Source organism: Oncorhynchus masou, chromosome 29 (genome assembly GCF_036934945.1).
Source record: "Oncorhynchus masou masou isolate Uvic2021 chromosome 29, UVic_Omas_1.1, whole genome shotgun sequence".
Taxonomy (NCBI): domain Eukaryota; kingdom Metazoa; phylum Chordata; class Actinopteri; order Salmoniformes; family Salmonidae; genus Oncorhynchus; species Oncorhynchus masou.
Window position 1 is genome coordinate 92,391,543 of NC_088240.1, and position 13,956 is coordinate 92,405,498.

At 48.5% G+C, this 13,956-nt stretch overlaps 1 protein-coding gene across 1 annotated transcript in view; it reads left to right on the plus strand.

The window, feature by feature from the left end:
* LOC135519841 (CUB and sushi domain-containing protein 3-like) overlaps positions 1–13,956 on the plus strand; it is a 105,378-nt gene that overhangs the window by 12,094 nt on the left and 79,328 nt on the right. The window contains exon 3 of the mRNA XM_064945047.1: positions 9,275–9,444. Within this exon, the coding sequence (XP_064801119.1) occupies positions 9,275–9,444 (170 nt within the window). The remainder of the gene's footprint in view (positions 1–9,274; positions 9,445–13,956) is intronic.

A 13,956-nucleotide genomic window follows, 5' to 3' on the forward strand; every position in this document is an offset into this window, starting at 1 on the left:
TAGTCTCTAGGTATACGGTCTCAGACAGGGTCCTCGATCCTGCTTCAGTCTCTCTAGTCTCTAGGTATACGGTCTCAGACAGGGTCCTCGATCCTGCTTCAGTCTCTCTAGTCTCTAGGTATACGGTCTCAGACAGGGTCCTCGATCCTGCTTCAGTCTCTCTAGTCTCTAGGTATACGGTCTCAGACAGGGTCCTCGATCCTGCTTCAGTCTCTCTAGTCTCTAGGTATACGGTCTCAGACAGGGTCCTCGATCCTGCTTCAGTCTCTCTAGTCTCTAGGTATACGGTCTCAGACAGGGTCCTCGATCCTGCTTCAGTCTCTCTAGTCTCTAGGTATACGGTCTCAGACAGGGTCCTCGATCCTGCTTCAGTCTCTCTAGTCTCTAGGTATACGGTCTCAGACAGGGTCCTCGATCCTGCTTCAGTCTCTCTAGTCTCTAGGTATACGGTCTCAGACAGGGTCCTCGATCCTGCTTCAGTCTCTCTAGTCTCTAGGTATACGGTCTCAGACAGGGTCCTCGATCCTGCTTCAGTCTCTCTAGTCTCTAGGTATACGGTCTCAGACAGGGTCCTCGATCCTGCTTCAGTCTCTCTAGTCTCTAGGTATACGGTCTCAGACAGGGTCCTCGATCCTGCTTCAGTCTCTCTAGTCTCTAGGTATACGGTCTCAGACAGGGTCCTCGATCCTGCTTCAGTCTCTCTAGTCTCTAGGTATACGGTCTCAGACAGGGTCCTCGATCCTGCTTCAGTCTCTCTAGTCTCTAGGTATACGGTCTCAGACAGGGTCCTCGATCCTGCTTCAGTCTCTCTAGTCTCTAGGTATACGGTCTCAGACAGGGTCCTCGATCCTGCTTCAGTCTCTCTAGTCTCTAGGTATACGGTCTCATAGGGTCCTCGGTTCAGTCTCTCTAGGTATACGGTCTCAGACAGGGTCCTCGATCCTGCTTCAGTCTCTCTAGTCTCTAGGTATACGGTCTCAGACAGGGTCCTCGATCCTGCTTCAGTCTCTCTAGTCTCTAGGTATACGGTCTCAGACAGGGTCCTCGATCCTGCTTCAGTCTCTCTAGTCTCTAGGTATACGGTCTCAGACAGGGTCCTCGATCCTGCTTCAGTCTCTCTAGTCTCTAGGTATACGGTCTCAGACAGGGTCCTCGATCCTGCTTCAGTCTCTCTAGTCTCTAGGTATACGGTCTCAGACAGGGTCCTCGATCCTGCTTCAGTCTCTCTAGTCTCTAGGTATACGGTCTCAGACAGGGTCCTCGATCCTGCTTCAGTCTCTCTAGTCTCTAGGTATACGGTCTCAGACAGGGTCCTCGATCCTGCTTCAGTCCTCTAGTCTCTAGGTATACGGTCTCAGACAGGGTCCTCGATCCTGCTTCAGTCTCTAGGTATACGGTCTCAGACAGGGTCCTCGATCCTGCTTCAGTCTCTCTAGTCTCTAGGTATACGGTCTCAGACAGGGTCCTCGATCCTGCTTCAGTCTCTCTAGTCTCTAGGTATACGGTCTCAGACAGGGTCCTCGATCCTGACTTCCTGCTTCAGTCTCTCTAGTCTCTAGGTATACGGTCTCAGACAGGGTCCTCGATCCTGCTTCAGTCTCTAGTCTCTAGGTATACGGTCTCAGACAGGGTCCTCGATCCTGCTTCAGTCTCTCTAGTCTCTAGGTATACGGTCTCAGACAGGGTCCTCGATCCTGCTTCAGTCTCTCTAGTCTCTAGGTATACGGTCTCAGACAGGGTCCTCGATCCTGCTTCAGTCTCTCTAGTCTCTAGGTATACGGTCTCAGACAGGGTCCTCGATCCTGCTTCAGTCTCTCTAGTCTCTAGGTATACGGTCTCAGACAGGGTCCTCGATCCTGCTTCAGTCTCTCTAGTCTCTAGGTATACGGTCTCAGACAGGGTCCTCGATCCTGCTTCAGTCTCTCTAGTCTCTAGGTATACGGTCTCAGACAGGGTCCTCGATCCTGCTTCAGTCTCTCTAGTCTCTAGGTATACGGTCTCAGACAGGGTCCTCGATCCTGCTTCAGTCTCTCTAGTCTCTAGGTATACGGTCTCAGACAGGGTCCTCGATCCTGCTTCAGTCTCTCTAGTCTCTAGGTATACGGTCTCAGACAGGGTCCTCGATCCTGCTTCAGTCTCTCTAGTCTCTAGGTATACGGTCTCAGACAGGGTCCTCGATCCTGCTTCAGTCTCTCTAGTCTCTAGGTATACGGTCTCAGACAGGGTCCTCGATCCTGCTTCAGTCTCTCTAGTCTCTAGGTATACGGTCTCAGACAGGGTCCTCGATCCTGCTTCAGTCTCTCTAGTCTCTAGGTATACGGTCTCAGACAGGGTCCTCGATCCTGCTTCAGTCTCTCTAGTCTCTAGGTATACGGTCTCAGACAGGGTCCTCGATCCTGCTTCAGTCTCTCTAGTCTCTAGGTATACGGTCTCAGACAGGGTCCTCGATCCTGCTTCAGTCTCTAGTCTCTAGGTATACGGTCTCAGACAGGGTCCTCGATCCTGCTTCAGTCTCTCTAGTCTCTAGGTATACGGTCTCAGACAGGGTCCTCGATCCTGCTTCAGTCTCTCTAGTCTCTAGGTATACGGTCTCAGACAGGGTCCTCGATCCTGCTTCAGTCTCTCTAGTCTCTAGGTATACGGTCTCAGACAGGGTCCTCGATCCTGCTTCAGTCTCTCTAGTCTCTAGGTATACGGTCTCAGACAGGGTCCTCGATCCTGCTTCAGTCTCTCTAGTCTCTAGGTATACGGTCTCAGACAGGGTCCTCGATCCTGCTTCAGTCTCTCTAGTCTCTAGGTATACGGTCTCAGACAGGGTCCTCGATCCTGCTTCAGTCTCTCTAGTCTCTAGGTATACGGTCTCAGACAGGGTCCTCGATCCTGCTTCAGTCTCTCTAGTCTCTAGGTATACGGTCTCAGACAGGGTCCTCGATCCTGCTTCAGTCTCTCTAGTCTCTAGGTATACGGTCTCAGACAGGGTCCTCGATCCTGCTTCAGTCTCTCTAGTCTCTAGGTATACGGTCTCAGACAGGGTCCTCGATCCTGCTTCAGTCTCTCTAGTCTCTCTAGGGGTATACGGTCTCAGACAGGGTCCTCGATCCTGCTTCAGTCTCTCTAGTCTCTAGGTATACGGTCTCAGACAGGGTCCTCGATCCTGCTTCAGTCTCTCTAGTCTCTAGGTATACGGTCTCAGACAGGGTCCTCGATCCTGCTTCAGTCTCTCTAGTCTCTAGGTATACGGTCTCAGTCAGGGTCCTCGATCCTGCTTCAGTCTCTCTAGTCTCTAGGTATACGGTCTCAGACAGGGTCCTCGATCCTGCTTCAGTCTCTCTAGTCTCTAGGTATACGGTCTCAGACAGGGTCCTCGATCCTGCTTCAGTCTCTCTAGTCTCTAGGTATACGGTCTCAGACAGGGTCCTCGATCCTGCTTCAGTCTCTCTAGTCTCTAGGTATCGGTCTCAGACAGGGTCCTCGATCCTGCTTCTCTCTAGTCTCTAGGTATACGGTCTCAGACAGGGTCCTCGATCCTGCTTCAGTCTCTCTAGTCTCTAGGTATACGGTCTCAGACAGGGTCCTCGATCCTGCTTCAGTCTCTCTAGTCTCTAGGTATACGGTCTCAGACAGGGTCCTCGATCCTGCTTCAGTCTCTCTAGTCTCTAGGTATACGGTCTCAGACAGGGTCCTCGATCCTGCTTCAGTCTCTCTAGTCTCTAGGTATACGGTCTCAGACAGGGTCCTCAATCCTGCTTCAGTCTCTAGGTATACGGTCTCAGACAGGGTCCTCGATCCTGCTTCAGTCTCTCTAGTCTCTAGGTATACGGTCTCAGTCAGGGTCCTCGATCCTGCTTCAGTCTCTCTAGTCTCTAGGTATACGGTCTCAGACAGGGTCCTCGATCCTGCTTCAGTCTCTCTAGTCTCTAGGTATACGGTCTCAGAAAGGGTCCTCGATCCTGCTTCAGTCTCTCTAGTCTCTAGGTATACGGTCTCAGAAAGGGTCCTCGATCCTGCTTCAGTCTCTCTAGTCTCTAGGTGTACGGTCTCAGACAGGGTCCTCGATCCTGCTTCAGTCTCTCTAGTCTCTAGGTATACGGTCTCAGACAGGGTCCTCAATCCTGCTTCAGTCTCTCTAGTCTCTAGGTATACGGTCTCAGACAGGGTCCTCGATCCTGCTTCAGTCTCTCTAGTCTCTAGGTATACGGTCTCAGACAGGGTCATCGATCCTGCTTCAGTCTCTCTAGTCTCTAGGTATACGGTCTCAGACAGGGTCCTCGATCCTGCTTCAGTCTCTCTAGTCTCTAGGTATACGGTCTCAGACAGGGTCCTCGATCCTGCTTCAGTCTCTCTAGTCTCTAGGTATACGGTCTCAGACAGGGTCCTCGATCCTGCTTCAGTCTCTCTAGTCTCTAGGTATACGGTCTCAGACAGGGTCCTCGATCCTGCTTCAGTCTCTCTAGTCTCTAGGTATACGGTCTCAGACAGGGTCCTCGATCCTGCTTCAGTCTCTCTAGTCTCTAGGTATACGGTCTCAGACAGGGTCCTCGATCCTGCTTCAGTCTCTCTAGTCTCTAGGTATACGGTCTCAGACAGGGTCCTCGATCCTGCTTCAGTCTCTCTAGTCTCTAGGTATACGGTCTCAGACAGGGTCCTCGATCCTGCTTCAGTCTCTCTAGTCTCTAGGTATACGGTCTCAGACAGGGTCCTCGATCCTGCTTCAGTCTCTCTAGTCTCTAGGTATACGGTCTCAGACAGGGTCCTCGATCCTGCTTCAGTCTCTAGGTATACGGTCTCAGACAGGGTCCTCGATCCTGCTTCAGTCTCTCTAGTCTCTAGGTATACGGTCTCAGACAGGGTCCTCGATCCTGCTTCAGTCTCTCTAGTCTCTAGGTATACGGTCTCAGACAGGGTCCTCGATCCTGCTTCAGTCTCTCTAGTCTCTAGGTATACGGTCTCAGACAGGGTCCTCAATCCTGCTTCAGTCTCTAGGTATACGGTCTCAGACAGGGTCCTCGATCCTGCTTCAGTCTCTCTAGTCTCTAGGTATACGGTCTCAGACAGGGTCCTCGATCCTGCTTCAGTCTCTAGGTATACGGTCTCAGACAGGGTCCTCGATCCTGCTTCAGTCTCTCTAGTCTCTAGGTATACGGTCTCAGACAGGGTCCTCGATCCTGCTTCAGTCTCTCTAGTCTCTAGGTATACGGTCTCAGACAGGGTCCTCGATCCTGCTTCAGTCTCTCTAGTCTCTAGGTATACGGTCTCAGACAGGGTCCTCGATCCTGCTTCAGTCTCTCTAGTCTCTAGGTATACGGTCTCAGACAGGGTCCTCGATCCTGCTTCAGTCTCTCTAGTCTCTAGGTATACGGTCTCAGACAGGGTCCTCGATCCTGCTTCAGTCTCTCTAGTCTCTAGGTATACGGTCTCAGTCAGGGTCCTCGATCCTGCTTCAGTCTCTCTAGTTTCTAGGTATACGGTCTCAGTCAGGGTCCTCGATCCTGCTTCAGTCTCTAGGTATACGGTCTCAGACAGGGTCCTCGATCCTGCTTCAGTCTCTCTAGTCTCTAGGTATACGGTCTCAGACAGGGTCCTCGATCCTGCTTCAGTCTCTCTAGTCTCTAGGTATACGGTCTCAGACAGGGTCCTCGATCCTGCTTCAGTCTCTCTAGTCTCTAGGTATACGGTCTCAGTCAGGGTCCTCGATCCTGCTTCAGTCTCTCTAGTCTCTAGGTATACGGTCTCAGACAGGGTCCTCGATCCTGCTTCAGTCTCTCTAGTCTCTAGGTATACGGTCTCAGACAGGGTCCTCGATCCTGCTTCAGTCTCTCTAGTCTCTAGGCATACGGTCTCAGACAGGGTCCTCAATCCTGCTTCAGTCTCTAGGTATACGGTCTCAGACAGGGTCCTCGATCCTGCTTCAGTCTCTCTAGTCTCTAGGTATACGGTCTCAGACAGGGTCCTCGATCCTGCTTCAGTCTCTCTAGTCTCTAGGTATACGGTCTCAGACAGGGTCCTCGATCCTGCTTCAGTCTCTCTAGTCTCTAGGTATACGGTCTCAGACAGGGTCCTCGATCCTGCTTCAGTCTCTCTAGTCTCTAGGTATACGGTCTCAGACAGGGTCCTCGATCCTGCTTCAGTCTCTCTAGTCTCTAGGTATACGGTCTCAGACAGGGTCCTCGATCCTGCTTCAGTCTCTAGGTATACGGTCTCAGACAGGGTCCTCGATCCTGCTTCAGTCTCTCTAGTCTCTAGGTATACGGTCTCAGACAGGGTCCTCGATCCTGCTTCAGTCTCTCTAGTCTCTAGGTATACGGTCTCAGACAGGGTCCTCGATCCTGCTTCAGTCTCTCTAGTCTCTAGGTATACGGTCTCAGACAGGGTCCTCAATCCTGCTTCAGTCTCTAGGTATACGGTCTCAGACAGGGTCCTCGATCCTGCTTCAGTCTCTCTAGTCTCTAGGTATACGGTCTCAGACAGGGTCCTCGATCCTGCTTCAGTCTCTAGGTATACGGTCTCAGACAGGGTCCTCGATCCTGCTTCAGTCTCTCTAGTCTCTAGGTATACGGTCTCAGACAGGGTCATCGATCCTGCTTCAGTCTCTCTAGTCTCTAGGTATACGGTCTCAGACAGGGTCCTCGATCCTGCTTCAGTCTCTCTAGTCTCTAGGTATACGGTCTCAGACAGGGTCCTCGATCCTGCTTCAGTCTCTCTAGTCTCTAGGTATACGGTCTCAGACAGGGTCCTCGATCCTGCTTCAGTCTCTCTAGTCTCTAGGTATACGGTCTCAGACAGGGTCCTCGATCCTGCTTCAGTCTCTCTAGTCTCTAGGTATACGGTCTCAGACAGGGTCCTCGATCCTGCTTCAGTCTCTCTAGTCTCTAGGTATACGGTCTCAGACAGGGTCCTCGATCCTGCTTCAGTCTCTCTAGTCTCTAGGTATACGGTCTCAGACAGGGTCCTCGATCCTGCTTCAGTCTCTCTAGTCTCTAGGTATACGGTCTCAGACAGGGTCCTCGATCCTGCTTCAGTCTCTCTAGTCTCTAGGTATACGGTCTCAGTCAGGGTCCTCGATCCTGCTTCAGTCTCTCTAGTTTCTAGGTATACGGTCTCAGTCAGGGTCCTCGATCCTGCTTCAGTCTCTAGGTATACGGTCTCAGACAGGGTCCTCGATCCTGCTTCAGTCTCTCTAGTCTCTAGGTATACGGTCTCAGACAGGGTCCTCGATCCTGCTTCAGTCTCTCTAGTCTCTAGGCATACGGTCTCAGACAGGGTCCTCGATCCTGCTTCAGTCTCTCTAGTCTCTAGGTATACGGTCTCAGACAGGGTCCTCGATCCTGCTTCAGTCTCTCTAGTCTCTAGGTATACGGTCTCAGACAGGGTCCTCGATCCTGCTTCAGTCTCTCTAGTCTCTAGGTATACGGTCTCAGTCAGGGTCCTCGATCCTGCTTCAGTCTCTCTAGTCTCTAGGTATACGGTCTCAGACAGGGTCCTCGATCCTGCTTCAGTCTCTCTAGTCTCTAGGTATACGGTCTCAGACAGGGTCCTCGATCCTGCTTTAGTCTCTCTAGTCTCTAGGTATACGGTCTCAGTCAGGGTCCTCGATCCTGCTTCAGTCTCTAGGTATACGGTCTCAGACAGGGTCCTCGATCCTGCTTCAGTCTCTCTAGTCTCTAGGTATACGGTCTCAGTCAGGGTCCTCGATCCTGCTTCAGTCTCTCTAGTCTCTAGGTATACGGTCTCAGACAGGGTCCTCGATCCTGCTTCAGTCTCTTTAGTCTCTAGGTATACGATCTCAGTCAGGGTCCTCGATCCTGCTTCAGTCTCTCTAGTCTCTAGGTATACGGTCTCAGACAGGGTCCTCGTTCCTGCTTCAGTCTCTCTAGTCTCTAGGTATACGGTCTCAGACAGGGTCCTCGATCCTGCTTCAGTCTCTCTAGTCTCTAGGTATATGGTCTCAGACAGGGTCCTCGATCCTGCTTCAGTCTCTCTAGTCTCTAGGTATACGGTCTCAGACAGGGTCCTCGATCCTGCTTCAGTCTCTCTAGTCTCTAGGTATACGGTCTCAGTCAGGGTCCTCGATCCTGCTTCAGTCTCTAGGTATACGGTCTCAGACAGGGTCCTCGATCCTGCTTCAGTCTCTCTAGTCTCTAGGTATATGGTCTCAGACAGGGTCCTCGATCCTGCTTCAGTCTCTCTAGTCTCTAGGTATACGGTCTCAGACAGGGTCCTTGATCCTGCTTCAGTCTCTCTAGTCTCTAGGTATATGGTCTCAGACAGGGTCCTCGATCCTGCTTTAGTCTCTCTAGTCTCTAGGTATACGGTCTCAGTCAGGGTCCTCGATCCTGCTTCAGTCTCTCTAGTCTCTAGGTATACGGTCTCAGACAGGGTCCTCGATGCTGCTTCAGTCTCTCTAGTCTCTAGGTATACAGTCTCAGACAGGGTCCTCGATCCTGCTTCAGTCTCTCTAGTCTCTTGTTATACGGTCTCAGACAGGGTCCTTGATCCTGCTTCAGTCTCTCTAGTCTCTAGGTATACGGTCTCAGACAGGGTACTCGATCCTGCTTCAGTCTCTCTAGTCTCTAGGCATACGGTCTCAGACAGGGTCCTCGATCCTGCTTCAGTCTCTCTAGTCTCTAGGTATACGGTCTCAGACAGGGTCCTCGATCCTGCTTCAGTCTCTCTAGTCTCTAGGTATACGGTCTCAGTCAGGGTCCTCGATCCTGCTTCAGTCTCTCTAGTCTCTAGGTATACGGTCTCAGACAGGGTCCTCGATCCTGCTTCAATCTAGTCTGTATCTCTCCATCTCTCTAGTCTGTATCTCTCTTGTTTGTATCTCTCTAGTCCGTATATATCTCGTCTGTATCTCTCCATCTCTCTAGTCTGTATATATCTAGTCTGTATATATCTAGTCTGTATCTCTCCATCTCTCTAGTCTGTATATATCTAGTCTGTATCTCTCTTTCTTTCTAGTCTGTAACTCGACTGTCATGATGATATTGGGAATGAAAGCTGTAGTGATTTCAGAAGTGTCCTCAATCTGTTATCCAACGTGTGATGTTAGACTACTTTCTCACAGTACTGATGATGATGGTGAGGAAAGGAACAGACTTTGAAAACTACAGCGATTAGAAATAGGCTTTTTCGTAAATGCATTTGAACTCTCGTCTTTTTGCTCAGTGTAATGATATACTGAATATATCCGTCACAGGGAAACATTACGGACGTTGGAAGAGAATTCTCTCGTTCGGGTCACTTTATTCCACTCTGTGTCTTTGTTCTCTAGCGGAGTGCGGCTCAACTGTTTCCAACAGCGAAGGAGTTGTGTTGTCGCCCAACTACCCACTGAACTACGACAACAGCCACGAGTGTGTCTACAGCATTCAGGTGGAGACGGGAAAGGGCATCAACGTCTCAGCAAGCACTTTCCAACTGGCACAAGGAGACATTCTCAAGGTAATAACACCCCCTTTTCTCTTTCTCTCTTTTCTCTCTCTCTTTTCTCTCTCTCTCCCTTTTCTCTCTCTCTCTAATTCCTTCTCCTCTTGCATTCTACCTCCCCCTTTTTTCATTCTCTCTTTTCTCTCTCTCTTTTCTCTCTCTCTTTTCTCTCTCTCGCCCTTTTCTCTCTCTCTCTCGTTCCTTCTCCTCTTGTATTCTACCTCCCCCTTTTTTCATTCTCTTTTCTCTCTCTCTCTTTTCTCTCTCTCTCGTTCCTTCTCCTCTTGTATTCTACCTCCCCCTTTTTTCATTCTCTTTTCTCTCTCTCTCTTTTCTCTCTCTCTCTTTTCTCTCTCTCTCGTTCCTTCTCCTCTTGTATTCTACCTCCCCCTTTTTTCATTCTCTTTTCTCTCTCTCTCTTTTCTCTCTCTCTCCCTTTTCTCTCTCTCTCGTTCCTTCTCCTCTTGTATTCTACCTCTCCCTTTTCTCTCTCTATCGTTCCTTCTCCTCTTGTATTCTACCTCCCCCTTTTCTCTCTCTCTCTTTTCTCTCTCTCTCTCGTTCCTTCTCCTTTTGTATTCTATCTCCCCCTTTTCTCTCTCTCTCTTTTCTCTCTCTCTCTCGTTCCTTCTCCTCTTGTATTCTACCTCCCCTTTTCTCTCTCTCTCTTTTCTCTCTCTCTCTCGTTCCTTCTCCTCTTGTATTCTACCTCCCCCTTTCCTCTCTCTCTCTCTTTTCTCTCTCTCTCTCGTTCCTTCTCATCTTGTATTCTATCTCCCCCTTTTCTCTCTCTCTCTCGTTCCTTCTCCTCTTGTATTCTACCTCCCCCTTTTTTCATTCTCTTTTCTCTCTCTCTTTTCTCTCTCTCTTTTCTCTCTCTCTCGTTCCTTCTCCTCTTGTATTCTACCTCCCCCTTTTTTCATTCTCTTTTCTCTCTCTCTCTTTTCTCTCTCTCTCCCTTTTCTCTCTCTCTCGTTCCTTCTCCTCTTGTATTCTACCTCTCCCTTTTCTCTCTCTATCGTTCCTTCTCCTCTTGTATTCTACCTCCCCCTTTTCTCTCTCTCTCTTTTCTCTCTCTCTCTCGTTCCTTCTCCTTTTGTATTCTATCTCCCCCTTTTCTCTCTCTCTCTTTTCTCTCTCTCTCTCGTTCCTTCTCCTCTTGTATTCTACCTCCCCCTTTCCTCTCTCTCTCTCTTTTCTCTCTCTCTCTCGTTCCTTCTCCTCTTGTATTCTATCTCCCCCTTTTCTCTCTCTCTCTCGTTCCTTCTCCTCTTGTATTCTACCTCCCCCTTTTTTCATTCTCTTTTCTCTCTCTCTCTCTTTTCTCTCTCTCTCCCTTTTCTCTCTCTATCGTTCCTTCTCCTCTTGTATTCTACCTCCCCCTTTTCTCTCTCTCTCTTTTCTCTCTCTCTCTCGTTCCTTCTCCTTTTGTATTCTATCTCCCCCTTTTCTCTCTCTCTCTTTTCTCTCTCTCTCTCGTTCCTTCTCCTCTTGTATTCTACCTCCCCCTTTTCTCTCTCTCTCTTTTCTCTCTCTCTCTCTCTCGTTCCTTCTCCTCTTGTATTCTACCTCCCCCTTTCCTCTCTCTCTCTCTTTTCTCTCTCTCTCTCGTTCCTTCTCCTCTTGTATTCTACCTCCCCCTTTTCTCTCTCTCTTTTCTCTCTCTCTCTCTCTGTTCCTTCTCCTTTTGTATTCTATCTCCCCCTTTTCTCTCTCTCTCTTTTTCTCTCTCTCTCGTTCCTTCTCCTCTTGTATTCTACCTCCCCCTTTTCTCTCTCTCTCTTTTCTCTCTCTCTCTCGTTCCTTCTCCTCTTGTATTCTACCTCCCCCTTTCCTCTCTCTCTCTTTTCTCTCTCTCTCTCGTTCCTTCTCCTCTTGTATTCTACCTCCCCCTTTTCTCTCTCTCTCTTTTTCTCTCTCTCTCTCGTTCCTTCTCCTTTTGTATTCTATCTCCCCCTTTTCTCTCTCTCTCTTTTCTCTCTCTCTCTCTCGTTCCTTCTCCTCTTGTATTCTACCTCCCCCTTTTCTCTCTCTCTCTTTTCTCTCTCTCTCTCGTTCCTTCTCCTCTTGTATTCTACCTCCCCCTTTCCTCTCTCTCTCTCTTTCTCTCTCTCTCTCGTTCCTTCTCCTCTTGTATTCTACCTCCCCCTTTCCTCTCTCTCTCTCTTTTCTCTCTCTCTCTCGTTCCTTCTCCTCTTGCATTCTACCTCCCCCTTTTTCAATTCAATTCAAGGGGCTTTATTGGCATAGGAAATATGTGTTAACATTGCCAAAGCAAGTGAGGTAGATAATATATAAAGTGAATATATAACGTGAAATAAACAATAAAAATTAACAGTTAAACATTACACATACAGACGTTTCAAAACAATAAAGACATTACAAATGTCATATTATATATATACAGTGTTTTAACAATGTACAAATGGTTAAGGACACAAGATAAAATAAATAAGCATAGATATGAGTTGTATTTACAATGGTGTTTGTTCTTCACTGGTTGCCCTTTTCTCGTGGCAACAGGTCACAAATCTTGCTGCTCTGATGGCACACTGTGGAATTTCACCCAGTAGATATGGGAGTTTATCAAAATTGGATTTGTTTTCGAATTCTTTGTGGATCTGTGTAATCTGAGGGAAATATGTCTCTCTAATATGGTCATACGTTGGACAGGAGGTTAGGAAGTGCAGCTCCGTTTCCACCTCATTTTGTGGGCAGTGAGCACATAGCCTGTCTTCTCTTGAGAGCCATTACGGCGGCCTTTCTCAATAGCATGGCTATGCCCGCTAAGTCTGTACATAGTCAAAGCTTTCCTTAATTTTGGGTCAGTCACAGTGGTCAGGTATTCTGCCGCTGTGTACTCTCTGTGTAGGGCCAAATAGCATTCTAGTTTGCTCTGTGTTTTTGTTAATTCTTTCCAATGTGTCAAGTAATTATCTTTTTGTTTTCTCATGATTTGATTGGGTCTAATTGTACTGCTGTCCTGGGGCTCTCTTCTCTCTCTTTTCTCTCTCTCTCTTTTCTCTCTCTCTCGTTCCTTCTCCTCTTGTATTCTACCTCCCCCTTTTTTCATTCTCTTTTCTCTCTCTCTCTTTTCTCTCTCTCTCTTTTCTCTCTCTCTCGTTCCTTCTCCTCTTGTATTCTACCTCCCCCTTTTTCATTCTCTTTTCTCTCTCTCTCTTTTTCTCTCTCTCTCTCCCTTTTCTCTCTCTCTCGTTCCTTCTCCTCTTGTATTCTACCTCTCCCTTTTCTCTCTCTATCGTTCCTTCTCCTCTTGTATTCTACCTCCCCCTTTTCTCTCTCTCTCTTTTCTCTCTCTCTCTCGTTCCTTCTCCTTTTGTATTCTATCTCCCCCTTTTCTCTCTCTCTCTTTTCTCTCTCTCTCTCGTTCCTTCTCCTCTTGTATTCTACCTCCCCCTTTTCTCTCTCTCTCTTTTCTCTCTCTCTCTCGTTCCTTCTCCTCTTGTATTCTACCTCCCCCTTTCCTCTCTCTCTCTCTTTTCTCTCTCTCTCTCGTTCCTTCTCATCTTGTATTCTATCTCCCCCTTTTCTCTCTCTCTCTCGTTCCTTCTCCTCTTGTATTCTACCTCCCCCTTTTTTCATTCTCTTTTCTCTCTCTCTCTTTTCTCTCTCTCTTTTCTCTCTCTCTCGTTCCTTCTCCTCTTGTATTCTACCTCCCCCTTTTTTCATTCTCTTTTCTCTCTCTCTCTTTTCTCTCTCTCTCCCTTTTCTCTCTCTCTCGTTCCTTCTCCTCTTGTATTCTACCTCTCCCTTTTCTCTCTCTATCGTTCCTTCTCCTCTTGTATTCTACCTCCCCCTTTTCTCTCTCTCTCTTTTCTCTCTCTCTCTCTCGTTCCTTCTCCTTTTGTATTCTATCTCCCCCTTTTCTCTCTCTCTCTTTTCTCTCTCTCTCTCTCGTTCCTTCTCCTCTTGTATTCTACCTCCCCCTTTCCTCTCTCTCTCTTTTTCTCTCTCTCTCTCGTTCCTTCTCCTCTTGTATTCTATCTCCCCCTTTTCTCTCTCTCTCTCGTTCCTTCTCCTCTTGTATTCTACCTCCCCCTTTTTTCATTCTCTTTTCTCTCTCTCTCTCTTTTCTCTCTCTCTCCCTTTTCTCTCTCTATCGTTCCTTCTCCTCTTGTATTCTACCTCCCCCTTTTCTCTCTCTCTCTTTTCTCTCTCTCTCTCGTTCCTTCTCCTTTTGTATTCTATCTCCCCCTTTTCTCTCTCTCTCTTTTCTCTCTCTCTCTCGTTCCTTCTCCTCTTGTATTCTACCTCCCCCTTTTCTCTCTCTCTCTTTTCTCTCTCTCTCTCGTTCCTTCTCCTCTTGTATTCTACCTCCCCCTTTCCTCTCTCTCTCTCTTTTCTCTCTCTCTCTCGTTCCTTCTCCTCTTGTATTCTACCTCCCCCTTTTCTCTCTCTCTCTTTTCTCTCTCTCTCTCGTTCCTTCTCCTTTTGTATTCTATCTCCCCCTTTTCTCTCTCTCTCTTTTCTCTCTCTCTCTCGTTCCTTCTCCTCTTGTATTCTACC